This window comes from Desmodus rotundus, chromosome 9 (assembly GCF_022682495.2).
Source record: "Desmodus rotundus isolate HL8 chromosome 9, HLdesRot8A.1, whole genome shotgun sequence".
Classification (NCBI taxonomy): Eukaryota; Metazoa; Chordata; class Mammalia; order Chiroptera; family Phyllostomidae; genus Desmodus; species Desmodus rotundus.
Genome location: NC_071395.1, coordinates 58,978,213 through 59,006,012, shown reverse-complemented (window position 1 = coordinate 59,006,012; position 27,800 = coordinate 58,978,213). Strand labels below are relative to the sequence as shown.

Below are 27,800 nucleotides of genomic sequence, written 5' to 3'. Positions count from 1 at the left end.
CGTCCTATTTGGTTGGACAGGGTTGTTGCGGAGGGCGGGGCAAGGTTGTTTGGAACTCTGCGCACGGTAAGGTAAACTGAGGCTAGGCTGTGTGCGGGGATCTTTGCACCTGGCTGTACCGGAGATCTGGAGGCAGCATCTTTGGGCTCGAGAAAGAGTGTAGGGTTGGAGACGAGAAGCTTGGAGAGTTCGCAAGTTGGCGAGAGACGTGGAGGTGGGGCGGGGCTGGGGGGATGCGAGGTGAATCGTGGGTGCCGCGGACTACCGACGGGTGTGCGGGAGAGTGAGCCCGGGGACCGCTGGGGGGCGGGCGGGAGCGGCTGGAACGCGCAGTAGGACCTCAGGTCCTCGAGGACTGAGAAGTTAAGGTGGGCGCCAATCGTACTACGGGTGTGTGGGAGGACGAGAGTGGGTCCTTAGTGCCCAACGTTCTGAGGTTGAGCACAGCCTCGGCCTTGTTTCCCTTGCAGTTCCCCAGACACGTATCGGCGGCCTCTTCTTGGGCCCAGCGCTCTGTCTCCAGCTGCCACCTCTACCCCGAGGCGCCTGCTTCTGTCCTCCCGAATGGTGCGCCTCTTCACAGGCCTCGGCCCAGGATACAGGCCTCCTGTGCCCCTTGCCGTGGAGCAGCAGCTCCCCGTGGCTGGGAGGAAAGAACTTTTGCACAGGCTAGGCTATAGCTCTAGGCACCCCGCTGACGACTGGAATCTCCGCCTCTAACTCAGTGCGTGCTCTTCCTGTGCCCCCTTTACTCTTCGAAAAGAGAAACCTTTCTTGCCACCCAGAGCCCAGGAAGCCCCAAGCTGGGGCCCTGGCCCCAGCATGTCAATCCTCTCTTGTGCATAGGGCTGTGCCCTCTCCCTGTCAGCATGGCTGAGCTCAGGCCGGTTCCAGGGGGCCGGGAGACCCCTCAAGGGGAGTTGCGGCCAGAGGTTGTGGAGGATGAAATCCCTCGGAGCCCAGTCGTGGAGGAGCCCCAAGGAGATGGAAGCAACAGCAGTGAGTCCAAATTGTCCCCCGGGGAGGAGGAAGAGTTGGATCCTCGAATACAGGTGAGACTGATGGGGGAGGAAGAGGGGTGCCACCTTTCCTGGAGAGCTGGCAGATGCGTGCACTAGGGCAGAAAAGGAAAACAGGCTTGTCAACAAATCATGGCAATGCAGTGTGACAAGTACTAAAAGATTAGTCTGTGATGGGAGTGCCAAGAAATGCCGGCCCAAGTGCCTGGTGTGGTTGCTGAAGCCTCACTGGAGAAGGGAAGGGACAAATTGGTGGCAGACACAGGAGGCATGCTTCAGGTCAGTGCAGAGAACTGTTGTTGTTTCCAAATAAGCAGAGGGCCTGTCGGCTCAGATGTGGTTGACTGGGACGTGAGAGGAGGTGACTTTGAGGTTGGGAGAGGATCTTACCTTATCAGTGCCTCCCAGGGATGTTCACATCTGTAAAGGGTGAGACCTTTCATGTGTTGTGAAGGTGGCATGAGGTTTAGGCCTATGATGAGATCTGATGTGTATCAGTTGTGGTCAGTCCTCAGTGACACAGGGGCCAAGCTATAAGGATGCTGCTGCTGTCCAGTGCCTTGGAGCACTTACAGGATGCTTGGTTGGTTGGTCAGATTTTGGGGAAGGAAACGTGGAGTAATGGGCCAGGATGGCGGAGGGTGGGCACCAGGTGGAGGAGATGCTTGGCCAACCGAGGCTGGATTGCAGTGATTCCGGGCAGTGGCAGGGAAGGACTAGCCTGGGAAGCTGCTTGGGCAGGTGAAGGCCAGCATGTTTCTGTGTTTGGGGTTGACTCTGCCTTTTGCTTCATAGCATCTTCAAAATTTCTGATGTGCAGGTGACTCACGCCTGTGGGTGAGCAACACATTTGGAGGCTTGCATTCCTAGGCTTCTCTGTCCACAAACCTTTACTAGATTACTTTTGTGTGTTCAGAAGAAATCAGAGCTGGTCCTAGAATCCTTCCTGCCGTCTTGGTGGGGTTCCTGTGATATGTGTGGTAACTGTGTCCCTGCTCACAGAGGAGCAGCGATGAGTTGGTGACATTCCTGCTGTGTCCCACAGGTGTTACATTGAAATCAGCTCAATTTTTCCTGCTCATTCTACAGATTTGTCCTCCACTGAGGAAACAAGTTGTAGTGAAAAATGCCTTAGACTGAGATTTAAGCAAACTTGTGATTTTCATGCAAGTAACATAACCTCTGCAAGCCTCAGTTTCTTTATCTGTGAAGTAAGGGGTGTTCTCACTGATTTGCATGACTCTTTCCCACCCTGTTCTGACAGTCCTATGAATCTTTTGTTTCATAAATTCTTTAGTTTGTCTCTTGGTGGTAGGTACTGCTTTGGGAAAGAGAGCCCTGTACTTAATGGGGAGGAGGGCCATGTGATGTGCGGCATGCTCCCTGCAGCATTCCTGGCACTGTCCCCAAGGAGAATCCAGCAGCTTCTTCCTGCAGTTCCTCCTGCTCCTGTAATTCCCAGTGTCCACACAAAGTCACTCCAATGCTTCACTCTTCAATCACATAGCCACTAGCTGCAAGTGGTTACTTAAATAAAGTCAATTAAAATGAAATAAAAATTAAAGATGCTGTTCCCTAGATGTTGTTGGCAGTGTAGAATTAGGACATTCTGTCATGGGCAGTTCCATTGGATGAGCTCTGTGAGGTTTGGAGTACACCGGGCATACTGGTATCCTCAAGTCTTCAGTGAGCCCACCGTGACTTGCCAAAGTGGGAGGTGTGTTGTGGGGTATGTAGGAAGGAAGGGTGTCCTTGCACAGGCCTCTCTCATTGGTACCCTCAGCCCAGTCAGTGTTCTGGCCTTGGTAAGAATTCAGCCCCTGATGCCATGTGGGAGAGGCAGGCTGCTGTGAGGGCACCCTTCATGGAGTAGGCAGCTGGCATTCAGCCCTTCTGGAGTTGGGCTCTTCTGGACGCAGACGACAGTGGAGCGTGTGTCTTTGCAGGTCCCTTTTCTGCTGACAGTGCACAGACCGTGTTCTCCTGATAAAGTATTTTAGTGCTGTAAGTGGATTCTTAGTGTATTCAGTGGGTCTTCACCCACAGATCCATCAAAACCCACCAGGAAGCTCTAAGAGCACCTGTCTGAGCTGTGCCCGGACATGTGCAACCCCTTGGCCTGGGTGGGCACAAAGTGGTTCTAACATGCAGCCTGGGCGAGGTTACTGGGCCAGGAGTGTCTGAAGACAGAGATCCTGTTCAGATGTTTTCTGGAACTTCAGGTGAGGCTCTTTCTGATATGGGGTCTGGGGTTTCTTGGAAGGCAGGCAGCCCGCTGGTAAGTCAAGGGAAGCCAGCTGGAGTCCACTGGCCCAATCCTCCCCATGTCTTAACCTCATCCTAGTTCTCTGAGGCCTCCAAGCTGGTCCTGTGCTCTGTGAGACAAGGAGGGTCCCAAGGGAGGAGGGTGGTGCTAGGTGGGCCTGAATCTCCTCCTCGGCAAGTTTCTCAGCCTCTTTGTGATGGGTGCACTCGTTCCTGTGGTGAGTGAGTATATTCACTCAGATCCTGCTTCCCAGACTATTAAGGGTGACTTTGCAGCCTCTGCCTCTTCATCTGAAATGTTGATTTGGCTCACAGACAGCTTTATTTCCCTTATTTTCAAGATACGGGCTGAGTGTCACCCTGGCCCCAGTCTCTGACCATGGCTTAGTGTTTTAATGGCAGCACAGGTATGTTGGCAGCCTGAGTGGCCTGGCATCCTGGAAATGCGCCATGTCCCCAGGAAGGTCACCCTCCCTGCTGGCTACAGGCTTACTGATGGACAATATTCGCTAACTCAGACCTCATTTTCCTGGAGTTCTGTGTCAGCAGCTATCAGGAGTCCCCAGCAGGACAAGCCATATAGAACAAGTTACCAGCTGCCCAAACGGCCCAGCCTGGCTGCCTCCACCACCCTGTAGCCCTTTAGAAAGATTTTTGTGACTGACTGAGGGGCAGACCTCATTCAACATAGGACTTTTAATTTCTGGAGCTGCTGTACCAGTGCAAATTTCCACCCTTCACCACTAGCTGAAGCCCTACACATCCTTTCTCCATCTCCAGTGGGGGTGGCTTTCATAGAGCCATCCACTCTGATGATCTTGTCAGGGGCTGGGAGCACATTGGGCCAGGGAACCGAGTGAGAGGTAGTCTGGATCTTGGTCTGCCTATGGGAACAATGCAGAGTGGCCTGCACCCTTCTCATCCTCTCCCCCAGAATCAATGTTTGTTGCTCTCCTGAGGCTTGTCCTTTGCTATCGGTCATGGCTTTCTGAGGTGATGATGTTCCTGTTTTCTCTGAGGTGTCCATCCAAGGACATCCTTAGTGCTAGGAGGGTAGTCACAGTAGCAGGAAAGCCTGATCAAAGGGTAAGTCCTGGATCCGGCCCCAGCTCTGTCACTGATGGCTGGATGCTCACCTCATTGTTTCTTTTCTATAAAGGGAATGAGCTGAGAAAGGGAGGATGCTGGTGGGGCTGCTGGGAGGGTGGCACCTCTTGTCCTGGAGTCTGAAACTGCTGTGAGCTAGGCCCACGGGGAGAGGAGGCCTCTCACCCTAACAGGAATTGCCTCCTCTGAGGGCCCACTGATGTGCCTCCGTCCGTGCCAGGTGCTGTCTTTATGGGGAAAGCAGTGAAACTGGGAGCTGTGTGGTGGCTAGGTGCTCCCTCTGGCCTCCCTAGGGTCCCTGAGTGTTGGCTGCCTGTGGGTCTGGACTGCCATGTTTTCTTATGGACACTGGCTTGTGTGACTTACCAGGTGGCCCATGTGCACCACTTTCTAGACCGGAACTGCCCAGTATGGAAGCCAAGTGCCACTGGTGAGGCTGAGATGTGCCCTGAGGGTCAAAATGCGCGTGGATATTTCAAAGGCATAGTCTAAAAAAGAATGTAAAATACCTTAATAATTTATATTGATAACATTGAAATTACAATTTCTTGGGCAATATGTGGTTAAATGAAGAGTGTTACAGTTTCATCTGTTTGGTTTTGCTTTTTTTTTTTTTAACATGGCTACTAGAAAACTAAAAAGTGCACATGAGGTTCCCATTGTATTTTTGTTGGGCAGCTCTGTTCAGTCCAGTGTGAAACCCTCTTGGAGGCAGGTCAGAGTGCTTTCATATCTTTGTTTTTGGTTCTGTTCGTTGTGTGTCTTCCTTTGTGTTCTTCCTTTACTATAATTGGGACATGTGACTTGATTTCCTAGATTCGTACTTGTAGACTCAAATCTCAGGGTTTGGGGAGGGGTATAGAAATAAAAAGACTAGTGAGGCATATGGGAGCTGGCAGTGGCAATGTGACTCCTGGCCAAGTGTAGGCCATGGCTGGGCATGGACAACAGGCAGACCCAGGCAAGTCTGGCTGGCTGCTGTGGGGCTCCTACAGGGACTCCCTTAGCTGAGCACCAGATGTCTCCTGGGGCACCGCTCCTCCTCAGGACTGTCCTTGGCTTGTTGGGCTCCAGGAAACTGGCTGAGAAAGGTCAGGGTGGAAACTTGACACCAACACTTCTGCCAGCTCTCTGTTCCAGTTTGTCCTGGGTCCATAGTGTCTGGTGACTTCTCCCTGAGGGTCTTCCTTTCTCTCACAGGATCTGCTGGATGGGAACCTGGAGTTATTGTCACCCTACTCCCGAGCAGGCCTCAAGGCCTCTTGAACCATGCATTCTTCCCTAATCTGACCTCAGTTGTCCATCAGGCCCTTATGGTTCTGTGTCCTGCATTTCCCTGGACCTGTCCTTTCTTCCCCCAGCTGGAGTACTTCAGACAGCCGCCACCATTGTTTCCCTGGGCTGTCCACTCATTTCTCACATGCTCCGTTAGGCCAGGTCATACCAGGCTCTGAGAGGCGCCCCTCCCCTGTGACCCAGCCTTGCTGGCTTCTCACCTGAGCACCTGCCTCCCGGCACCTGCCTGTCATTGGTATTTTCTGTACATTCATCAGGGTCCAGTCTGGGGACAAGTGCTCTGGGTGTCCTGCCTTGGCCTTGTGCTGCCCAGGTAGGTGGCTCGGCTGCCCCTACCACCTAATAGGCCCACCCCTCCCATGGCTTCTGATACCATGACGGTTTCTTGCTCACTTGCTGGGTCATGAGCCGTCACCTCTCTGAGCCCTGAATTCTCAGATCTAATGTGCTGAGCTGTGTTAACTGTACAGTAAATGCGTGTTGAGCAAGTGGCTCAGGGAAGAGAGTGTAAGCGCTGAGGAGACTCTTGGCTGGAGGTCGAGGAGGAGGTGGTATGATCTGAGGGAGAGCTAACAGGCTGCTGCCATGTTGATGTGTGCATGAGTGTTCCAGTCTCCAAACCTTGATTTCCTCTCCTTTAAAGTGGAGGTTTTACTCCGTGGCACAGGTAACTTGTGAGATGACTGGAAACTGTGTGTTAGTGTCTGACACAGAGGAGTAGTGCCCTTCTGCATTTCTGCCCTTCCTTACTTGGGTGGACTCTCCCTCTGTGCATGCACTCCCCGCCCCCACTCCTGTGGCCCACTGTCGTCTCTAACTCTGCCCCTGTCTGTGGCAGGAAGAGCTGGAGCACCTGAACCAGGCCAGTGAGGAGATCAACCAGGTGGAGCTGCAGCTGGACGTGAGTGTTCTGCCTCAGGTTTCTTCATGGGTCTCCCTCCCTTTTCAGCACAGTGGCAGGGAAAGGGGAGATATGGGAAATGAGGGATTGGGATCTGCACACAATGTGTCCTCTGCCTACCCATTTGTCCCTTTGCCAGGAGGCCAGGACCACCTATCGGAGGATCCTTCAGGAGTCAGCAAGGAAGCTCAACACTCAGGGCTCCCACTTGGGGAGCTGCATCGAGAAGGCTCGACCCTATTATGAGGCTCGGCGACTGGCTAAGGAGGTATAGACCCCTGACCCTCGCTTTGGAAGGGCTATGTGCTCAGCCTGGGCAAGGATTCTTCCTCTGTACGGAGTGGGAAACAGATCACCTTTTCTCTTTGCTTTTCTCTTACTTCTCTTCCCTTTGGTTCATGTTTCTTTTTTCTTACCTTCCACTTCCTTACCCTTCTTTCTCCCTTTTCTTTACACAAATAATATGGATTCAACATTAGAAGACTAACAGTAAAACAAGAGAAAGAGAAGAAAACAAAAATTACCCCAAATTCTACTGTGTACATGTTTCATGATTTTTGTACCTGGGATTTGTTTTGGTCATGTGTGATGAGATGACAGAGAACAATGGCAGTTCCCAAGAACAGGGGTCCTGCGACCTCACGCTTGGCCACATGAAGAAGCACCTGGGTTGGTCAGGAGGTTGAAGGCACAAGGAGAAAGCTTGGCCCAGGCCCTTTTTTGTGATTTTCGTGGGAAGAAATGGGTGAGGCAGGGTAAGCCGCTCTGGCCAAACTTAGGGTGGGATGGTTTTGATCATGGGGTTGGGCTCTGAGTTACGTACGGGAGTGGGATCTAGCTGTCTTGTGCATGGCCCTGGGTGATTTAGGACAGGCGATGCTGGCTGGTGTGTGAGAATCAGATACAGGAAGTGGTGGGTGTTGGGTTGGCTGGTTTGAATGTGAAAGGTGTGCTCACAGGGGAGTTTATCTCAGGAATTAGTTAGCTCTGGGAGGGACAGCAAGGCCCCCACCATGTCAAAGCATTATAAAATACAGAAAATATAAAACATGATTAATACAATACAGATAACCCATTAAAATTTTTGTATAAATCATGTCAAAGTGGTATTACACAATATATGCTATATTTTTAATTTTTTTGTTATTCTTATTAATTATTATTATTTTAATCTTTACCTACAGACATGCTTATTTATTTTAGAGAGAGAGGAGAAGGGAGGGAGAGAAGGGGGGAGAGAAACATCTTTCGGTTGCCTGTCACATACATCCTAAGGACCAAACCTGCAACCTAGGCATGTACCCTGACCGGGAATCGAATCAAACCACTGTTCAACCTTTCGGTTTATGAAATAGTCCTTCAACCAGCTGAGCCAGCCGGCCAGGGTTGTATGCTGGTTTTTTAAAAAATATATTTTATTTAAAATTTTTTAATTTTTAGACAAGAGGAGAAGAGAGAGAGAAAGAGGGAGAGAAGCATCAGTGTGTGGTTGCCTCTCATGCTCCCCCTACTTGGGACCTGGCCTGCAACCCAGGCATGTGCCCTGACTGGGAATTGACCAGCGACCCTTTGGTTTACAGACTGGTGCTCAATCCACTGAGCCACACCAGCAAGGGTTGTATGCTGTTTTTGTTTTCTCTTTCACTTATGACATAGTTCCATGTCAGTAAATATTCATTCATTCATGCCTTCCTTTTTAAGGGCTGCTGAATATTTCCTTTCATGAGATACACTATATTTATTTAACCAGTTCCTTGGCACTGAACTTAGATTTGTTTCCAGTGTTTTGTTTGGTAAGCAAAGCTGGGATGATTGTCTCTGAGCACCTGTCTGATTATTTCCCTCACCTTCCCTGCTGGACAGGAGTCGATGGTCTTAGGCATACTTTCTTTCTGTGAAACTCAATCCATATTACTAATCCCATTGCAATTAACACAGGGTGGACATCTTTTGTTCTCCATCCGGCAGAAGGCCAGCAACCTCTGAGACTGCTGGGTCTCACATGCTCATGCTTCACTGGCAGCATCATGCTTTCCCATTTTCTCTCAGGCCAAGCCCTTACAACATATTCTTTGTAGAATGTTGCTTCCTTGGTTGACATTTATCCTCATCATAGTGTGAAAAGTGAAGCCAACATTGAGGTGGGACTTCTTCCTTTTGTCCTCACCTAGGATAGGTCTCCATGGTCCACGGAGAGACCCTCTGAGACGCCCTATTCTGACGACCCTCTCCCCCCAGGCCCAGCAGGAGACACAGAAGGCAGCCTTGCGGTATGAGCGGGCTGTGAGCATGCACAATGCGGCCCGGGAGATGGTGTTTGTGGCTGAGCAGGGAGTCATGGCTGACAAGAACCGACTGGATCCTACGTGGCAGGAGATGCTCAACCATGCCACCTGCAAGGTGAGCCAAGCTATTGCAGCAGATCCCCTCCCCTGTTTTCCTTGCTTCTTTTGCTGTCTCTTCATCTCATTACCCGCTCCACTCCTTTCTCTCTATTTTCCACTCCAGCCTTTACTCAGCTTTAACTCTGATTCTGGCAAACCTGTTTCTTGCCCTGTCCTGCTTGGCTTCCAGTGCTTTTCATGTACATCTCTGGACTCAGACTCCCTGGCTCCTTCTAAACATTTCCCTCCAGGTTTGGGACTAACCCAAACAGTCCAGCCCTGCTGGATGCTCTGCAGTCAGCATGCACATTTTATTATATTTTGCTGTGATCCCTTCTGTTTTCAGAATATTCACCCTTTCTTGCTTTGAAGCTCCGCCACTGTACTTTGATATTTGAAGTGTAATTTGTGTATCATTTCCAAGTTACTTGAGGGGACTGGGGAGCAGGAGGACTCTTGGCATCAGCTTCAGTCTGCCACCTTCATTGTGTAAAGAGCAAGTGTCTCAGTCTATTCAGGCTAAGAAAACAAAATAACATACAGTAAATGTCTTAAACATTTTTTTAAATAGCAGATGTTTATTTCTCATAGCTCTGGAGGCTGCGGAGTCCAGTATCGGGAGACAGGCAGATTTGATGCATGGTGAGGGTCCCCTTCCTGGTTTCTAGACAGCTGGCCATCTTTTCATTGTATCCTCATGTGGCAGAAGGGGTGAGGGAGCTCTCCAGAGACCTTTTATTAATGTACTAATGAGCTAATCACCTCTCAGAGGGCTGCCTGCAACAGCGTCAACATGGTAGTTAGGATTTCAACATGTGAGCTTTGAGAGGGGCACATTTAGTCTAGAAAGCAAGTGTGAGCTCCTGAGGGGTGGCCATGCCTCAAGTTCCTTGTTGGGTCATGAAAATCCAGAAAACCCAGTGTAGAATTGTGGATCCCCTCACTGGGGCTCCTCTGGTACTGAGGGCTCCCTGAGGACAAGCACTGTGGCAGATGTGCCCAGAGAGACATTCCCAACAAGCTTACAAGTTGTCCATAGGGCCCAGCACCCTCCTAGCAGCAGGAAAACTGAGCGGCAGTAATGCAGGTAACAATAGCAGGTGCAAAGACCCATTATTCTGTGGGTTTCGGGATCCATGCCCTTTCCAGGCTCTGCAGACAGCAGGGGTTTCCCCCAGGGTAACATTTGGAGTGGCAGCTTGGGGGCCAATGACAGGGGCAGGAGCATGTCCCCCAGCTCAGTGACGTTTATCATCCGCCCTACCTGGGCCAGGTGAACGAGGCGGAGGAGGAGCGGCTTCGTGGCGAGCGGGAGCACCAGCGGGTGACACAGCTGTGCCAGCAGGCAGAGGCTCGGGTGCAAGCCCTGCAGAAGACCCTCCGGCGGGCCATTGGCAAGAGCCGCCCCTACTTTGAGCTCAAGGCCCAGTTCAGCCAGATCCTGGAGGTAGCTGTGGGGAGGGGGGCACAGGTGGGAGGAGGCAGACATAGAAAGTGAGGGCAGCAGGACGGTGTGTGGTCTGCCTTTGCACCATTGCCAGGCCAGCTAGATGGGACTCAGAATGACATTGGGGAGTAAGGGTTGGGGTTGGGGGCAGATGTTGACTAAGAATGGAGTTGTAGGGTGGTAAGAGAAAAAGTGAGAATTGGCAAACGAGGAAGGATGAGGAAGAGGAGCTGGCTAGATAGAGAAAGAGGACTGTGGGAAGAGAAGTGTGGTGGGTAGGGATGAAGACCTGGGAGGAAGATGCCTTTGGGCTTAAGTCCTGAGTAGGGCCTAGCTTGTGGGGGAAGGAGGAGGAGCAGACAGAGCGGGGCTGCCCATTGGGGCTGAGGGAACTGGCAACTCTCATCTGTGGAGCATTGCCTACTGGGTTATGTCACTCAGCTCCTCCTTCCCTTCTTCCTTAGGAGCACAAGGCTAAGGTGACAGAGCTGGAGCATCAGGTTGCTCAGGCCAAGACCCGCTACTCTGTGGCCCTGCGTAACCTGGAGCAGATCAGTGAGCAAATTCATGCACGACGCAGGGGCCTGCCTCCACACCCCCCAGGCCCTCGGCGATCCTCCCCTGTGGGCGCTGAGGCTAGGCCAGAGGAGGATGGAGACAACGGGATCATTGAGGGAGCTGGGGGTGGAGCCCCGGAAGAGGGCTGCAGCCTGGGACCTGCTCCTGCTCAGGATTCGGACACGCTGAGCCTGCTGAGCCTGCGCACAGTGGCCTCGGACCTGCAGAAGTGTGACTCTGTGGAACACCTGCGGGGCCTCTCGGACCATGCCAGTCTAGACGGCCAGGAGCTGGGTCCCCAGAGCGGGGGCCGTGGGGGCCACGGGGGCCGCCACCAGCGCAGCATCAGTCTGTAGCCCATGCTTGGAGTGATTGTGTGTCCCTTACCACTGCTGGCCTGTGCAGGGCTGAGTGGGCTCCCAACTCCTTTTCTGGGGGCCTTGCTTCCCCTGGAGAGACTGGGTTGGCTGTGACTGAGTCCTCTTGTCATTTGTGCCCTCCCCCCAGGTGTTGCCTTACTCTTCAGAAGGCTTATTTCTGGCCCTCACAGTCTGTCCATGCCCTTTGCTGGCCTCTTTCTGACTTCTTTTCTCCCGCCTGGCTTTTCCCCTCAGGTAATTTGAGAGGTAATCTGGGAGGCACAGGGAAGCCCATCACAGAAGGTGGGACCTGAATCCAGCATCTTAGGCCCCCCAGTTTGAGTGGATGGGCAGGTGTTCCTCCTACCTCCCCGTCTCCTGAGGGGCCCTAGGGATGTGGCAGAGCCCTCCTGGCAGCTCTACCAGGGCTGTCTCAGGTCTCAGTCAGCCTGTGTGTAATCTGTAAGATGCGTTGTGGGGCTGTGTGCCTTTGGAAGACACAACCCCTGTCCCTTCAGCGCTCCATTCTCATGACCTAATCCACTTTGCTCTGGATGTCCCAGAGTAAGACTTGAAGGGTGCTGCTGTCAGAAAGGGTGAAACCCAATCCCATTGTCAACATGGGACTATGGGCTCCCATGTGCTTTGCTTTCCCAGCAGGGCTGCGTCCTCAACTTTGCCAAGGTGCTACTGGGTCTGTGCTAGGGTCCATGTTGGGAGTAGAGAGATAATGAGGTCCTGGTGTGGAGTAAGGTTTACTTTAAAGGTTGCTGAGCTGGATCTTGGCCTCCTGCAGGATGGAGTTAGGAATTTGGTGCTCTTCCCCCAACCAAACCATACGTACTTGAAGGTCCCTGGGGAATGCCCAAGAGTGGCTGCCCTTGATGTTGAGAGAGGACTCACCCTCCGCAGGGAACAGCTCCAGGTGTCTGGTAGTGCTGCCAGCCTGTGTGTGGGGATGGGGTGGGGAAACCACACTGAGTCTGGGGGCCTTGGAGGAAGTGGTGGTTCCTGTCCGAGCCTAGGAGGGCTGGGCTGGGCCGGGCTGGGCTGGTGTGCTGCTGTCAGTGGAGCAGTTGGCCTGCATATAGACGCTGTCTCCCTGTTCTAGGGTCCAGGCAGGATGGTCACGATGAGAACCTCTGGGTTTGAGGTGGTCATGGCTGTGTATGTGTGTGTATATGTCTGTGTGTGTGTGAGGGGGGGGGTGGTCATCCCTGATTTTATTTAAATAAAATAGTTTATGTAACAGTAACGTTTACCTCTACTACCCCAGAAAGGAGCATAGGGAGAGGGGAATAGCAGGGTGATGGGTGTCTCTTTTGGTGGAGTGGTCAGGGAAGGCCCCGGGGAGGTAAAGAGTTGGATCTGATCTAGCCAGGCCAAGGTGGGAGGGAAGGCTTCTGGCTCATGGCTGGGGTGAACCCCCAGTGGGAGGCTCCCCACCCTGCCTGCTGGATGGAGACAGGTGTGTAGGGTAGAGTCGGGTGGAATTGCTGGCTGCTTATTGTCAACATGAGTGCCACTCCTAGATGTGAGTGAGCGTGAAGGAAGGGTTACAGGATTTAGCAGAGTTGTCTGGCTAGCTTTGAATTTCAGATAGTGAATGATTTTTTGCCTCCTGAACTGTTAGGTCATACTTAGTTATTTCTGTGCTATCTGAAATCACATTCTAACACATGAAAGGTGACTCCCAAGTGAGGACTTGCTCTGTTGTGGGGCAAGAAGGGTTTGAGTGCCTTTGGACCTGAGCCTGTGAAATATCCAGTGGCATCAGGTGGAGAAGGGCTGAGAACTTCAGGATTCAGGAGCATGAGGTACACAAAGGCTTCTGGCTGAGCCCCATCAGGGCTGCGCCTGCATATACAGGCAGCTGAGGGTTGGGGTTAGCCAAAGGAATAGAGAAGGTGCTGCTGGGAGAGCGGGAGACCCACTGGAAATCTGGTGGGAAATGAGGCCGGAAGACCCTGTAGGGGCTGGCAAAGGCCAGGAGCTAGAGGGACAGGAGGGCAGAGCAGTGACTCGTGACCTCAGATGGGACATTAGCAGCCACTGTGTACAGAACGTACACTTGCACCCTCTGACAGGTACTCTCTAGATGTGAGGCTGCCTTTACTAAGAAGTAAGGGAAGTGTGGTAAGGCAGATAGGTGCCACAGTGTTCCATTTATCCCTAGAAAAGCAGCTATGAGTGCATGGCCTGTGTCCTTGGACAGGTGAGCTTTCTGAGGTGATGCCCAGGTCATTCATTCTTCTCTCCCTAGTCCCTGGCAGTGCAGACCTGTAAGGCTCCTGGTGTGAAGCGACCCAGGAAAGAAGGGCTGGCTGTGGCTGCCTGTTGCAAAATCACCTGCCACATGAGACCAGTGGAGAGAGACCAGGAAAGTTAAAGCTGATGATGCTTCCTCTAAGTGGAATAAAATGGCCACAGTGCAAGCACCCTCAGTTGGATCTTGACAGCAGTAGCCATCACTAGCCCAGGGCATCGACCCGTTTCACCCCCACTGTGGGGTGGGTGGCACCACAACTGCCTTTGCCAAATGACAAACAGGCATAGTGGGAGTGCCTAGTCTGCCTCAGCTTTGTAGAAGGAGATGGGGGCAGTTGGGTCCTTAAGAGTCCAAACTAGAGCCCTTGAGTCGAGGATCTCACAGGACCCAGAGGTGACACAGCAGAGGCAGTGGGTGAAGTCACTTCTTAGGAAGTTTTGCTGGAAATCCTGGAATGGTCAAGGAATTTTGTTAGAGAGCGAAGCGGTCAGGTTGTGGGGGATGTGGAGCCTTGTGTCCCCCATTCCTGTACCATGTCCCATGTCACAGGAAGTGGTAACAGTGCTTTTGAACCATGTCCTCAAGTGAGCAGCTGTGCCTCAGTCTCCCCACCGCCCAGCAGCATACACCTGGTACCTAACAGATGCTCAGTGACCATGCTTTTGCGCCCTCCCACATGCTTCCAGTCTGATGTACACCAGGTCACACACAATTAGGTGGGGGTTCTCCAATGTCTCTGCTTAAGTGTCATTGCTTGTACAATGACAAGGTCCAGGTGTATCAGCCTGATACAGGTCAGTGAGTGCTAGCCACTCCATGTCAACAGTAAACCTGTTCGAGGGGCCTGGTCCCACCATGTGCTGGGCAAGGAAATACTAAAGCCTCACCTCCAGCTTAGTCTCCTTCAAGGTGTGACTGGAAAGGGTGGGCTCCTGGCATGTCACACCCTGTGCTGTCTGCAGGGGGCGGCAGCATGTGTTGGGTCTGCCCTGCGAGGTTCCTTCCTCAAGCACTGGGCACCTGGCAGATGAACGCTGGGCGGGGCACCAGTTGAGCCCGGCTGGCCCCACTCGGGCCTCCTGCAATCCTGCCTGTCCTTATTGCACACAGGGTAAAAGTAAGCTGGGCCAGTTGTGTGGGACAGTGCCATTTGGGACCAGATGTTCGGTGGCTCTTGCCCCCGGCCTCTTCCTCGGACCACCTTTCTCATCCTTTTTAGGGTCCTGTGCTTGCTCCTTTCTTAGCCTTGCTCCACATTGGCCTCCTGGGCAATCATTCTCCACCCGGCCCTATTCCTGAACCGCAGGACTCCACACTGCTCCCTCCCAGAACTGTCAGAACCAGGGATCAATTCACTGGCTGGCAAATGGATGAGTGCATTTTATTGAGATACTTAACCTGGATCCTTAATACAAAACACTGGTAGGGCTTGTTAAGGACACCAGAAAGTGTGTGGGGTGTCCAGGTGAGGAACACAGATGCATGCAGGTAGCAGGTACATGCAGGGCAATACAGATTGACTAGAGAGTGCTAGTGAAGGAGGGCTTTGGGAGGCTCAGAAAGAATGGAGGACTTTGAGCAGGGTGCTCACTACTTTGAAGCTTTGAACCAGCCACTGGGTGCAGGCTGGACAGGTGCTGGCAGGATGTCCCTTGCCCCCAAGTCTTCCTGACTCTAGGTCTCTTCTGATGTCCTGAGCGCCTCCAGGCTCACCCAACTTGGTGTTTTCAGGGTCTGGCACATGGCATAGACCCTCAATCATCTGCCCATTAGGAGAAGGGGAAGGGAGGGAGAAAGAGGGAGAGAAACATCAATGTGTGGTTGCCTCACACACCCCCTACTGGGGACCTGGCCCTCAACCCAGGCATGTGACCTGACTGCGAACTGAACCACCAGTCCTTTGGTTTGCAGGCTGGTGCTCAATCCACTGAGCCACACCAGCCAGGGCTCATGCAGACTTGACGGAAGGCCTTTTTTCTGGTTCCCCAGCTCTCCAGCCAGGTCTGCATTAATCCCTCCACCCTCCCCAAGTTGCTTAAGGCCCTTTGCCTTACTACAGGATTGGCCCAATGCCACTGCGGTGTCATCCCTGACTCCATATTTTTTCAACACTTAACATGCTATAAGAGACATAATAGTGTGGCCATATGTCACGTTTGGTCTAAACTGGGACACCTTAGTGTGAGAGGGGCAGATGTAACTCAGGAGTGGAAAAGCACTGACCACACTCTCCAAAGAGGGCTGTCATTGGTCTGTCTCCACTACTAGGAGCTGTGTACCTATGAGTGCTCCACTCAGCCCCTGGCCTTGGTGTTCCAGTCTGCAAGAAGGGGGCTACACTGGGCAGATGGCCTCTCAGGTTCTCTAAAGCACTAAAACGACACGGCTGGTGGAATGTTTGCCTGTGAGGAGTTTGGTGGCAATAAAATGGTGGATGTGTTTGTAGAGTGGTCTTGGGAACAGAGCATGAGAACTCCAAGTCCAGGGTTGGTTGGGACCCAGCTGGAGGCAGTGGACACCTGCTTTGGATGTGAGCTGATGACCGACCATTGCATAAAAGGTCCTGCAGTGCTGGGGAGTGGCCTCTTCTTCCCTTGGAAGGCAGGTGGTGGTCACCATGCCTGGGATAAATCAGTTGATTTGTCCATAACATAACTGGCGAGGGGGAGTCAACATGAGTTTCTTCCCCATTTAGGACAGAGGAACATTTGGATCTAGGATTAAATGGAGATCAGGGTGGTGGAGTTCGGCAAGAAAATAACAAAATTCTCCTTCCTCAGCTTCTTCTTTATCCCACGTGTCCTCCTTGGCATCCTGTCCCCTTTCCTCTCTTCTTCATGTCCTCTCCACATACAGCAGAAGAGCATGTCAGCCACATAGGGGCCTTGTCCAGAGGTGAGGCAGGAATCCTTACAGGGGTCAAGGGACTGGGGGAAGAGTGGAGGGATAATGGAAGCTTCTGGCACAGAGGGTTTCCTGGCAGGGGGCTCCTGGAGCTGTGCAGGCTCTCAGGGGCTGCCACTGTTCAGGGGAGGTCAAGAGGCCCTCGCTTTATGTCACCTCTCCCTTTTCTTCTGACTTCAGTGTTGTTGCTGTGGTTTCAGCCTCCCACTCTCCTTGGAGAGAGGCCAGGGACCCAGCTGCCCCTGCTCTCCTATTTGGCTTTCTTTCAGCTGCCTGTCACCCAAACCTCACTTCCACTTTGGACAGGATTTCCGAAGCTTCTGATCACAAAACCTTCCTTCTCCCTCAAACAGTTATATTTAGCAGAAGGAACTGTGGCAACTCAGTTGGAAGGGACTTGTCAATGACAAGAAAGGGCACAATGCTTTAGGGTGGACTCCCTTGCAGGGAAGCTATGTCTCTATGCCACCAACAAAAACAAATTCAAGGTTTAAAAAAATAATTGCAACCAGGTATTTAGCTTGCCTGCCACCTTGGATATGCTGTTTATTTTCTGTCTGAAATTAATTAGTTTAAATAAATATATATATACACACATATACACATACATTTAAAGACACATCCAGAGAGAATGTGAAAGGCAAATCCATCTGGAAGCATAAATGGAGGGGGATGAGAGGAAACACTATGCAACTAGAGAAACTAAGAACTGAAGAAAGTAAAAGAAATGGAGAAGAGAGGTGAAGCTGGTGCACTCAGCTGCTGGGCGGAGCCTCAGAGTCAAGCAGAAGCACACCCAGGTGACTAAGGCAGCAGTAGAATGGTGCTCCTGTTACCATACAGGGGTCTGCCCCAGAGTGGGGCTGCCTAGGGCCAGCAGTAGTGTGTGGGTTCTTGACTTTGTGTAAGAAAGACTTCACAATATGAGTTCAGGTGACTATTGGGATACGTTTATTAAAGTTGGGGACAATAAAACAAGGAAGGGCTTAGCATAGAGGAAGCAACAGTAGACTTTGCTTCCTTAGCCCACTGGGAAGTCAGAGAAAAAGGGGTCTTGGGGGCAGATTCAGGGAATTGGCCTGGGGCAAGCTGCTCTGCCCATTGCTCCCCAGATTGCAAGTCTCAGGGTTTCTTAGAATTTAGGAGAGGCATGCCTGTGGGAAAGAAGAAGGGAAAGGGAACTGCTTCTCAGAAGAGTGCGTGTGTGCTGAGCCCTTTGTTTTTAGGCATTTATCTCTTGCAGGCAGGAATCTTAGGGGAGGTCTCAGGGGAGGGTCTCGGCAGGATATTCATCAGTTCTGCAGTATGCCCTGTCGGGAAGGATCCCGGCCTCCACTTATGCATCAGTGACAGGGCAGGGGCCATTAGTCATTGCAGCTGGTTCTGTCATCACCCACCCGGTTTTGCTGCTTTTCTGCTCCTGGAGCTGAAATACAACTGAGGCCTAGATGTTATCTCCAGGGATGTGAACCTTTGTACATGAATGTATATTGCTCGGCCATTGTGTTCAGCCATCTGTCTCAGTTTCCCTGTTCAACTTGCCAAGGAATTTTCCTAGCTTGTAACTATCCTGACTCACTGATCCCAGGTCAGATTTATAGCCCTTCTTATCTTAACTTGTCTCAAGGTGCCTAAGTGTGGGCTCTTCCTGGATCTCCCTTCAGTCTGCAACCATCTGTAGGCCTGAAGTTTATGGCTCAGATGTCAGGAAAATCACTGATAAACTTTTTTTCAAACGTTTCACCGTCCACTAGCTCCCAACAGTGTTTGATATCTCATAATCAGAAACCAGATGTTATGAGTGAACTAAAGACATAGGCAGGGCCCATGGGAGACACAAGGAACAGTTGAACTTCTTCCTGGAAGTAGTCATCCTATGGCCTGAGGTAGCAGAGGACCCAGGGAGCTGTGCCCAAGGCCTTCTGGGCAGCTCTGCACCATTAATTCCATGAGGATTTGTCTGCCTGGAACCCAGCTGAAGCTGAATAGGCCAATTAAATCAAAACAGTGCTGTTTTCTTGAGGACTTGTGGGTTCTGAGAATTTTGTTTCTTTGTGAAACATGATCTTTCAATTACGAACATAAACATCTCACAGTGAAATGAGAACACAGGAATGTCTGCCTCTCACCTACCCTTCATCATTCTGATACTCTGGCCTAGATGTAAATATCACTGCAACTTACTTGAAAAGCACATTCTCTCAGGTCCCACCCACCCCAGAGGTACTGGGCCAGGAACTTCTGGTGCAGCTGGGGGTGGCACCTAGTCTGTTCGTGGGCCCTCCAGATGATCCTGGTGGTTGCTGGAGTTTGTGAACAGGCATAATTGGGAATATGGAAAACACATCGCTGCATCGGATGCCTAAGACTGATCATTTATCTTCAATTTATCTAAAATCTATTGAATCAATATATTTTAGATCTAAAATCAATCAAATATATTTGTTGATTATGCTATTATAGTTGTCCCAATTTTCCCTCTTTGCCCCACTTTGCCAAGTACTCCCCTTCCCTCCAGCAGTCTCCCCCTTAGTTCATGTCCATGGGTCATACATGTAAGGTTGTTTGGCTTCTCCATTTCCTATACTATTCTTAACCTCCCCCTGTCTATTTTGTACATTATTTTGTACATACCATTTATGCTTCTTAATCTCTACGTCTTTTCCCCAATTCTCCCCCTTCCCCCTCCCAGCTGATAACCCTTCAAGTGATATCCATATCTGTGATACTGTTTCTGTTCTAGTTGTTTGCTTAGTTTGTTTTTTCAGATTCAGTTGTTGATACTTTTGAATTTGTTGCCATTTTAGTGTTCATAGTTTTGGTCTTTTTCTTAAATAAGTCCCTTTAACATTTCATGTAATAATGACTTGGTGGTGATGAACTCCTTTAGCTTTACCTTATCTGGGAAGCACTTTATCTGCCCTTCCATTCTAAATGATAGCTTTGCCGGATAGAGTAGTCTCGGTTGTAGTTCCTTGCTTCTTATCACTTTGAATATATCTTGCCAGTCCCTTCTTGCTGCAAGGTTTCTTTTGAGAAATCAACTGATAGTCTTATGGGAACTCCTTTGCAGGTAACTCTCTGATTTTCTCTTTCTGCTTTTAGGATTGTCTCTTTATCTTTAACCTTTGGTATTTTAATTATGGTGTGTGATGGCGTGGTCCTCTTTGGGCCAACTTTTTTGGGATTCTCTGTGCTTCCTGGACTTGTATGTCTATTTCCTTCACCAAATGAGGGAAGTATTCTTTCATTATTTTTTCAAATAGGTTTACAATTTCTTGCTCTTTCTCTTCTGGTATCCCTATGATTCAGATGTTGGCATGTTTGGAGATGTCCCAGAGTCTACTTATACTATCCTTGGTTTTTGTTTGTTTGTTTGTTTGTTTAATTCTTGTTTCTCCTTTCTGTCCTGGTTGAATGTTTATTTCTTCCTTATGTTCTAAATAGTTGATTTGAATCCTGGCTTCCTCCCTTAACATTGGTTCCCTGTAGATTTTTCTTTATTTCAGTTAGTGTATCCTTCTTGTCTTTATGTTGTTGCCATACTCAGTGAGTTCTTTGAACATCCTGATCATCAGTTTTTAAACTCTGCATCTAACAGGTTGGTTATCTCCATTTGTTTAGTTCTTTTTCTGGGGTGTTGTTCTGCTCTTTCATTTCTTTGCTTCCTCAATATGGCAGCCTCCCTGTGTTTGTTTCTGTGTTTTAAGCGTGTATTAGGCAGAGCTGTGTTGACTCCCTGTGTTAGTAGCATGGTCTATTGTAGAAAAGGCACCTGGAAATTGTGTGGGGCGGAGTCAGTAATCGCCAGGACAGGGCAACCTACTTCACCACTTTGTGGTTTTGTGTGGAGGAGGGCTCAAAGAAGGGACAGTGCCACTGCCTGGCTTCTGAAGGTTTGCTCAGCACTTGCCCTGTGTGACTGGTGCCCTTCCAGCTGTTGCCCTGGTGCTAAATCCCAGAAGGGTCTGTGTACATTTTTAAGACCTTGCAGGCCCTTTAAGTGGAGTCTCCTGAAAATCCGGCAGTTTTCCTGCCACCCCACCCCCACCCTCACTGGTTTTTAAAGCCAAAAGTTACGGGGATTTATCTTTCTGGTGCTGGAACCCTGGGCTATACAGTCTGGCCTTGGGCTGGGATTGCTCTTTCCCAAGGTATCCCTCCCAATTTTTATCTACCACGTGAATGTGGGACCGCCTATTTTGGCACTGCCTCCTCTCTGTGCCACACTGTGTCTTCTTTCCTCTCCAACCCTCTCCTACCCATCTAGTTAAATGTGGCTTCTTTAAATCCTTGGTGGTTGGACTTCCATACAGCTCAACTTTCTGATGGTCCTGAGTGTTACTTGTTCAGAGGTCTAGTTGTAATTCTTTCTGTGGTTGTGCAAGGAGGCTCTTTCTGGTGTTGAGTCATATGAGTTCTTTATATATTTTGAAGATTACACTGTTGTCCAATGTATCATTGGCAAATATGTTCTCTTATACCATCAGTTCCCTTTTCATTCTGATGTTTACTTACACCTCCATCTTGACAGGAAGTCTCTCTCCTCTCATTCACTTTTTATTGGCCCAGGCAGGTCACCTGGACTACTAACTTAAAAGAAGTAATAAGTACAGCCTTACCATTTACCCTGGAGAACGGTATCTGGGGTATTTTAGACCATAGATAGGAAAAATATGGCCATGAACATTGTAAGGTAAGTGGCAGGAGCTAGGATTTGCTGTTTCTATTTTTGGAATGCAAGTCTGAAAAATAAGGTCTTTGGAACATAAATTGAGTCCCTGTGCCACACAAGACTAAATTAACATTAATTTCTTAGAGTCATCTATTAAACTAAAGGAACATTTCTCCGATTGCCTCATAAATGTCCCTTAACAGTGGGTGGTCTTCAGGCTCCAAACAAGCCCCATATGTTGCATTTGGAGTGTTAGGTGGCTTCATTTCAGTCTGTGTTTTTGAAGCTGTGGTTGCCACTGTAAACCAAAATTAATTTTAGACTGTAATCAAGAATAATGAACATTTATTTGAGCAGAAGATGTATCCCAGGAGACATTCAGATAGCAACATAAATTGTGTTCAGTGCATTGGGAGGCTGCCTTTTATAGTGAAAGTACCCACCCACATTCCCAATTAGGACCATTTTATGTAAATGAGGGTACAATTTGTGCAATTCTGATTGGACAGGGCAGGTCTCAGTACCTTGGTAGAAAACCAGGGCTTCCCTCACAGTGGTTGACTCAGACCAAAAACAAATTGGGTGTAGGGCAAGAAGTCAAGTTGAGGATTCACATCAAATGAATGTTTCTTCTCTGGGTCTGCACCACAAATTAGGTGAGGACATGGTTAACATTCAGATTTTGATTTAGCTGGTCTTGGGTGGGGCCTGAGTCCCTGAGAATCTGCACCACTGGGCACTGGACCATACTTGGAGGAGTAAGGCTGTAAGTCCTCTCCAGAACCCCACTGTAGTGCGTGCACCAATACCCTCTGCTTTCCAGGAGCTTCCACCTGGCTGCATACCACACTGCCTGGCTTGCTGTTAAAAAGACCCAGGCCTGGGGAATAAATTGATTTTGGCTTTGTTGACATTGTTATTTATAATAAGATATCTATATTTGTATATATCTTATTTACAATAAGATTTTGTCCACCTATATCTATATATTTCTGGATTCTTAGGGTATTCCCAGCAATGCAATCATTGGGTCAAAAGGAAGTTCCATTTTTAGTTTTTTGAGGAAATTCCATACTGTTCTCCCAAGCACTGCATCAGTCTACATTACCACCAACAGTGCATGAGGATTCTCTTTTTCTCCAGTCCTCTCAAGCACTTGTTGTTTGTTGATTTATTAATGATAGCCATTCTGGCAAATGTGAGGTGATATCTCATCGTGTTTTTTTTTCTTGTTTAAAATATATTTTATTGATTATGCTATTACAGTTGTCCCATTTCCCCCCCTTTATTCCCCTCCACCCTGCACACCCCCTGCCACCCACATTCCCCCGTTTTAGTTCATGTCCATAGGTGGTACATATAAGTTCTTTGGCTTCTACATTTCCTACACTATTCTTAACCTCCCCCTGTCTATTTTCTACCTACCATTTATGCTACTTATTCCCTGTACATTTTCCCCCTCTCTCCCCCTCCCATTCCCCAGCTGATAACCTTCCATGTGATCTCCATTCCTGTGATTCTGTTCCTGTTCTAGTTGTTTGCTTAGTTTGCTTTTGTTCTTGTTTTATGTGTGGTTGTGAGCTTGCTGTCATTTTACTGTTCATCTTGCTGATGGCTAGTGATGCTGAGCACTTTTTTTTATGTCTCTGGGCCCTCTGTATGTCCTCCTTGGAGAAGTGTCTGTTCAGGTCCTTTGCCCATTTTTTAATTGGATTGTTTGTCTTTCTGGTGTTGAGTCATATGAGTTCTTTATATATTTTGAAGGTTACACTGTTGTCCAATGTATCATTGGCAAATATGTTCTCTTATACCACCAGTTCCCTTTTCATTCTGATGATGCTTTCTTTAGCCCTGAAGAAGCTTTGTAATTTGATGTAGTCCCATTTGTTTATTTTTTCCTTTATTTTTCTTGCCCTAGGAGATATATTGGCAAACATACCGCTACATGGGATATCTGAAATTTGATGCCTATGTTTTCCACTAGGACTTTAATGATATCATGACTTATATTTAAGTCTTTTATCCATTTTGAGTTTATTCTTCTGTATGGTATAAGTTGGTAGACTAGTTTCATTTATTTGCATGTACCTGTCCAGCTCTCCCAACACCATTTGTTGAAGAGGCTATTTTTACTCCATTTATGCTGCTGCCCCCTTTGTTGAATATTAATTAACTATAGAGATTTGGTTTATTTCTGGGCTCTCTATTCTGTTCCATTGATTGATGTGTCTGTTCTTATGCCAGTACTAGGCTGTTTTGATTACAGTGTCCTTGTAATACAGTTTGATATCAGGTATTGTGATCCCTCCTACTTCATTGTATTTTTTTTCCTCAAAATTGTTGCAGTTATTCAGGGTTGTTTATGGTTCCATATAAATTTTTGAAGTGTTTGTTCTCTATCTGTGAAATATGCCATTGATACTTTTAATAGGTATTGCATTGAATCTACAAGTTGCTTTGAGTAGTATGGACATTTTGATGATGTTAATTCTTTCTATCCATGAACACAGTATATGTTTCCATTTGTTTGTGTCTTCCTTACTTTTTTCTTCAGTGTTGTGTAGTTTTCTGAGTACAGGTCTTTTACCTCCTTGGTTAGGTTTATGCCTAGGTTCTTTATTTTTCTTGTTGCTATAGGAAATGGGATTTTTTTCCCCAATTTCTGTTTCTGATGTTTCATTGTTGGTATACAGGGATGCCTTTGATTTCTTAGTATTGACTTTGTATCCAGCTGTTCTGCCAAATTCATTTATTAGGTCGAGTAGTTTTTTGGTGTACTATATAGGATTTTCTATGTACACTATCATGTCATCGCAAACATTGACCGTTTTGTTTCCTCTTTTCCAATTTGGATGCCTTTTATTTCCTTTTCTTGTCTGATTGCTGTGGCTAAAATTTCCAATACTATGTTGAAAAGAAGTGGTGAAAGTGGTGAACCTTGTCTTGTTCCTGATCTTAGTGGGAAAGTTTTCAGTTTTTGCCCATTGAGTATGATGTTCGTTGTAGGTCTCTCATATATCCCCTTTCTAATGTTGAGGAATGCTCCTTCTATCCCATTTTGCTGAGTATTTTTATTATAAATGGGTACTGTACCTTATCAAATGCTTTTACTGTATCTGTTGATATGATCATGTGATTTTTGTCATTCATTTGTTCACATGATGTATTACATTTATTGACTTGTGAATATTATACCATCCTTTCATCCGTGGGAGGAATCCCACTTGGTCATGGTGTATGATCTTTTTAATGTATTGCTGGATGCAGTTTGCTAATATTTTGTTGAGGATTTTAGCATCTATGTTCATCAGCGATATTGGCCTGAAGTTTTCTTTCTTTCTTGTGTCTTTGTCTGGTTGGGGATTAGGATGATGCTGGCTTCATAAAAAAAGTTTGGGAGTTCCATCTTCTTGGGTTTTTCAGAATAGTACGTGAAGGATAGTCATCACCTCTTTGTTAAATACTTTGTAGAATTCTCCTGTGAAAATCTCTGGTCCAGGGCTTTTGTGTGTTGGGAGTTTTCTTATTACTGCTTCAATTTCATCTGCTGTTATTGGTCTGTTCAGGCTTTCTGCTTCATCATTGAGTTTTGGAAGATTATATTTTTCTAGAAATGTGTCCATTTCACCTAGGTTTTCAAGTTCCTTGGCATATAGTTCTTCATAGTAATTTCTTACAATCCTTTGTATATCTGTATTATCAGTTGTAATCTCTCCTCTTTCATTTCTGATTGTGTTTATTTAGGTCCTCTCTTTTTTTCTTGAGTCTGCTTGAAGGCTTGTCGATTTTGTTTATCTTTTCGAAGAAACAGCTCCTGGATTTATTGATCCTTAGAATTGTGCATTAGTCTCTGTGTCGTTTAATTCTGCTCTGATCCTGGTTATTTCCTTCCTTCTACTTGCTCTGTCTTTATTGTTCTTTGAGTTCTTGTAGATGTAGTGTTAGGTTGTTGAATTCAAGTGTTTCTATATCTTGTAGGTAGGCCTGTATTGCTATGAACTTCCCTCCTGGGACTGCCTTCACTGTGTCCCATAAGTTTTGGATTGTTGTGAGTTTATTTTCGTTTGTTTCCAGAAACCGTTTGATTTCTTCCCTCATCTCTCTTGGCCAATTCATTGGCTAATAGCATGCTATTCAATCTCCATGAGTTTGAGTGTTTTTGAGTTTTTCCCTTCAGGTTGGTTTCTAGTTTCAGTCCCTTGTGGTGACAGAAAATGCTTGATATGATTTCAATTTTCTTGAATTTGCCGAGGCTTGTTTTGTGTCCTATTATGTGGCCTATCTTTGAAAATGTTCTGCGTGCCTTTGAAAAGAATGTGTATTTTGCTTCTTTGGGATGAAAGGCTCAATATGTATCAGATAAGTTCATTTGATCTAGGGCATCGTTCAGTGCTGCAATATCTTTGTTGATATTTTGTTTGGAAGATCTATCCATTTTTGACAGTGGGGTGTTGAATTTCCCTACTATAATTGTGTTGCTATCAATATCTTTCTTGAAGTTCTCCAAGATTTTCCTTATGTATTTGGGTGCTCCTTGTTGAGTGCATACATGTTTATAATATTTATGTCTTCTTGATGGATTCTTCCCTTGAGTATTATGAAGTGACCTTCTGGGTCTCTTTTTATGGCCCTTTTTTTTTTTGAAGTCTATTTTGTCTGATATGAGTATTGCTACCACAGTTTTTTGTGTTTTGTTTCCTGTCCGTTTTCCTGGAATATTTCTTTCCAACCCATCCCTTTCCATCCATGTAGGTCTTTTTTTCTGAGGTGGGTCTCTTGTAGGCAGCATATTTGCAGGTCACATTTTCTTATCCATTCAGCTACCCTTTGTCTTTTTTTTTTTTTAAGGTTTTATTCATTTATTTTTGGAGAGACAGGCAGGGAGACAATGAGAGGGAGAGAACATCAGTGTGTGGTTTACTCTCACATGGCCCCCATGGGGGACCTGGCCAGCAACCCAGGCATGTGCCCTGACTGAGAATTGAACCAGCAAGCCTTTGGTTCGCAGCCTGCACCTAATCCACTGATCTATACCAGTCAGTACCCTTTGTCTTTTTATTGGAGCATTTAATCCATTTACATTTAAGATTATAATTTATAGGTACTTACTCATTGCGATTTTACTCCCTTTGTACCTGTGTTCCTCTCTTTCTCACTCTTTTTCTTCCTTTTCTTAAAGCCATTCCTTTAGCATCTCTTGCAGTGCTGGTTTGGTGGAGGTGTATTCGTTTAGCTTTCTTTTGGCTGGGAAACTCTTATTTCGCCTAACATTTTAATTGAGAGCCTCGCTGGTGAGTCTTGGCCTTCGCTTTCCATTACTTGGTATATTTCTTGCCATTACCTTCTGGCTTGGAGCATTTCCATTGAGAAGTCAGCTGCTAGTGTTATCCGAGTTCCCATGCAGGTTACTTCCTGTTTCTCCCTTGCTGCCTTTAAGATAATCTGTTTGGATACGGAACCAAGATGGCGGTGTAGGTAGACACACTGCGCCTCCTCGCACAACCAGAACTGACAGAAAATCAAACGGCAAGGAAGTCCGACACCAAGGAAATAAAAACTAAACATTCATCCAGACCGGTAGGAGGGGTGGACACAGGCAGCCGGGGCGGAGAGGACTCGCATTGCTGTGGCGGGACCGAGACTGGCGGAGTGTGGGACAATGGGGCAGGCAGTCCGAGCACTAGCAGACCCTGCGGCCCCACATTCACCCACAGATAAACCGAGAGGGCCGGACTCAGAGTAGCAGAGAACAGGGCAGGCAGAGCAGGGGGTAGCACCCTGCGGCCCCACATTCGTGCACAGATAAACCGGACAAACGGCAGGGAGTGAAGAAGACCACGCAACCCAGGCAAACCTCTGATTGAAAAAGCCCGTGGGGGTTGGGGCGGCAGCAGGAGAGACTCCCAGCCTCACAGGAGAGGTCGTTGGAGAGACCCACAGGGGCCTAGGGCAAGCACAAGCCCACCCACTCGGGAACCAGCACCAGAGGGGCCCAGTTTGATTGTGGGTAGCAGAGGGAGTGACTGAAATCCGGTGGAGAGGGGAGCGGGCGCCATTGCTCCCTCTCGGCCCCTCCCCCACTTACAGCATCACAGCGCAGCGACCAGCATTATCCAGCCCCGGTGAACAACTAAGGCTCTGCCCCTTAAGTAACAGACCTGCCAAGACAAAAAAAAAAAAAAGGCCCAAATGACAGAACACTTCAAAGCTCCAGAAAAAGTACAACTAAGCGAGGAAGAGATAGCCAACCTATCAGATGCACAGTTCAAAACACTGGTTATTTTGACAACCAGTCGCTCACACAAGACGCTCACAGGATTGGTTGAATCTGTTCGAAAACCAGATGAAAAAATGAAGCCTATGCTAAGAGAAACAAAGGAAAATGTACCACTTCTCATAGTGATGAGAAGGAAACGGGGGCTCAAATCAACGGTGTGGACCAGAAGGAAGAAAGAAACATCCAACCAGAAAAGAATGAAGAAACAAGAATTCGGAAAAATGAGAGGCTTAGGAACCTCCAGGACATCTTGAAACGTTCCAACATCTGAATTATAGGGGTGCCAGAAGGAGAAGAGGAAGAACAAAAAATTGAAAACTTATTTGAGCAAATAATGAA

At 48.2% G+C, this 27,800-nt stretch overlaps 2 protein-coding genes across 7 annotated transcripts in view; one reads left to right on the top strand and one right to left on the bottom strand.

The window, feature by feature from the left end:
- On the top strand, positions 1 to 27,757 carry SH3BP5L (SH3 binding domain protein 5 like). Of its 6 annotated transcripts, XM_024560821.4 has the most exons (8): positions 78 to 214; positions 471 to 724; positions 847 to 1,052; positions 6,526 to 6,588; positions 6,728 to 6,856; positions 8,827 to 8,988; positions 10,246 to 10,419; positions 10,884 to 27,757. In XM_024560821.4, exons 3-8 carry the CDS (start codon positions 870 to 872, stop codon positions 11,331 to 11,333), a joined length of 1,161 nt encoding a protein of 386 aa, XP_024416589.1. In that variant the 5' UTR covers positions 78 to 214; positions 471 to 724; positions 847 to 869; the 3' UTR covers positions 11,334 to 27,757. The 6 variants fall into 6 exon arrangements, with proteins under 6 accessions (XP_024416586.1, XP_024416587.1, XP_045051644.1 ...); XM_024560818.4 differs by lacking the exon at positions 78 to 214 and adding an exon at positions 1 to 66 and having other exon boundaries at positions 471 to 1,052; XM_024560819.4 differs by lacking the exon at positions 78 to 214 and adding an exon at positions 7 to 71 and having other exon boundaries at positions 471 to 1,052.
- The window catches only part of LOC112304968 (olfactory receptor 2M4-like), a 59,890-nt gene continuing 45,230 nt past the window's right edge, over positions 13,141 to 27,800 (bottom strand). The window contains 1 exon segment of the mRNA XM_024560644.2: positions 13,141 to 13,329. Within this exon segment, the coding sequence (XP_024416412.2) occupies positions 13,141 to 13,329 (189 nt within the window).

Coding starts and splice junctions, on each gene's coding strand:
- SH3BP5L (XM_024560818.4), top strand. CDS start 870: ATGGCTGAGCTCAGGCCGGTTCCAGGGGGCCGGGAGACCCCTCAAGGG. Junction 6,589..6,727: donor AGGTGGAGCTGCAGCTGGAC/GTGAGTGTTCTG, acceptor TCCCTTTGCCAG/GAGGCCAGGACCACCTATCG. Junction 6,857..8,826: donor CTCGGCGACTGGCTAAGGAG/GTATAGACCCCT, acceptor CTCTCCCCCCAG/GCCCAGCAGGAGACACAGAA.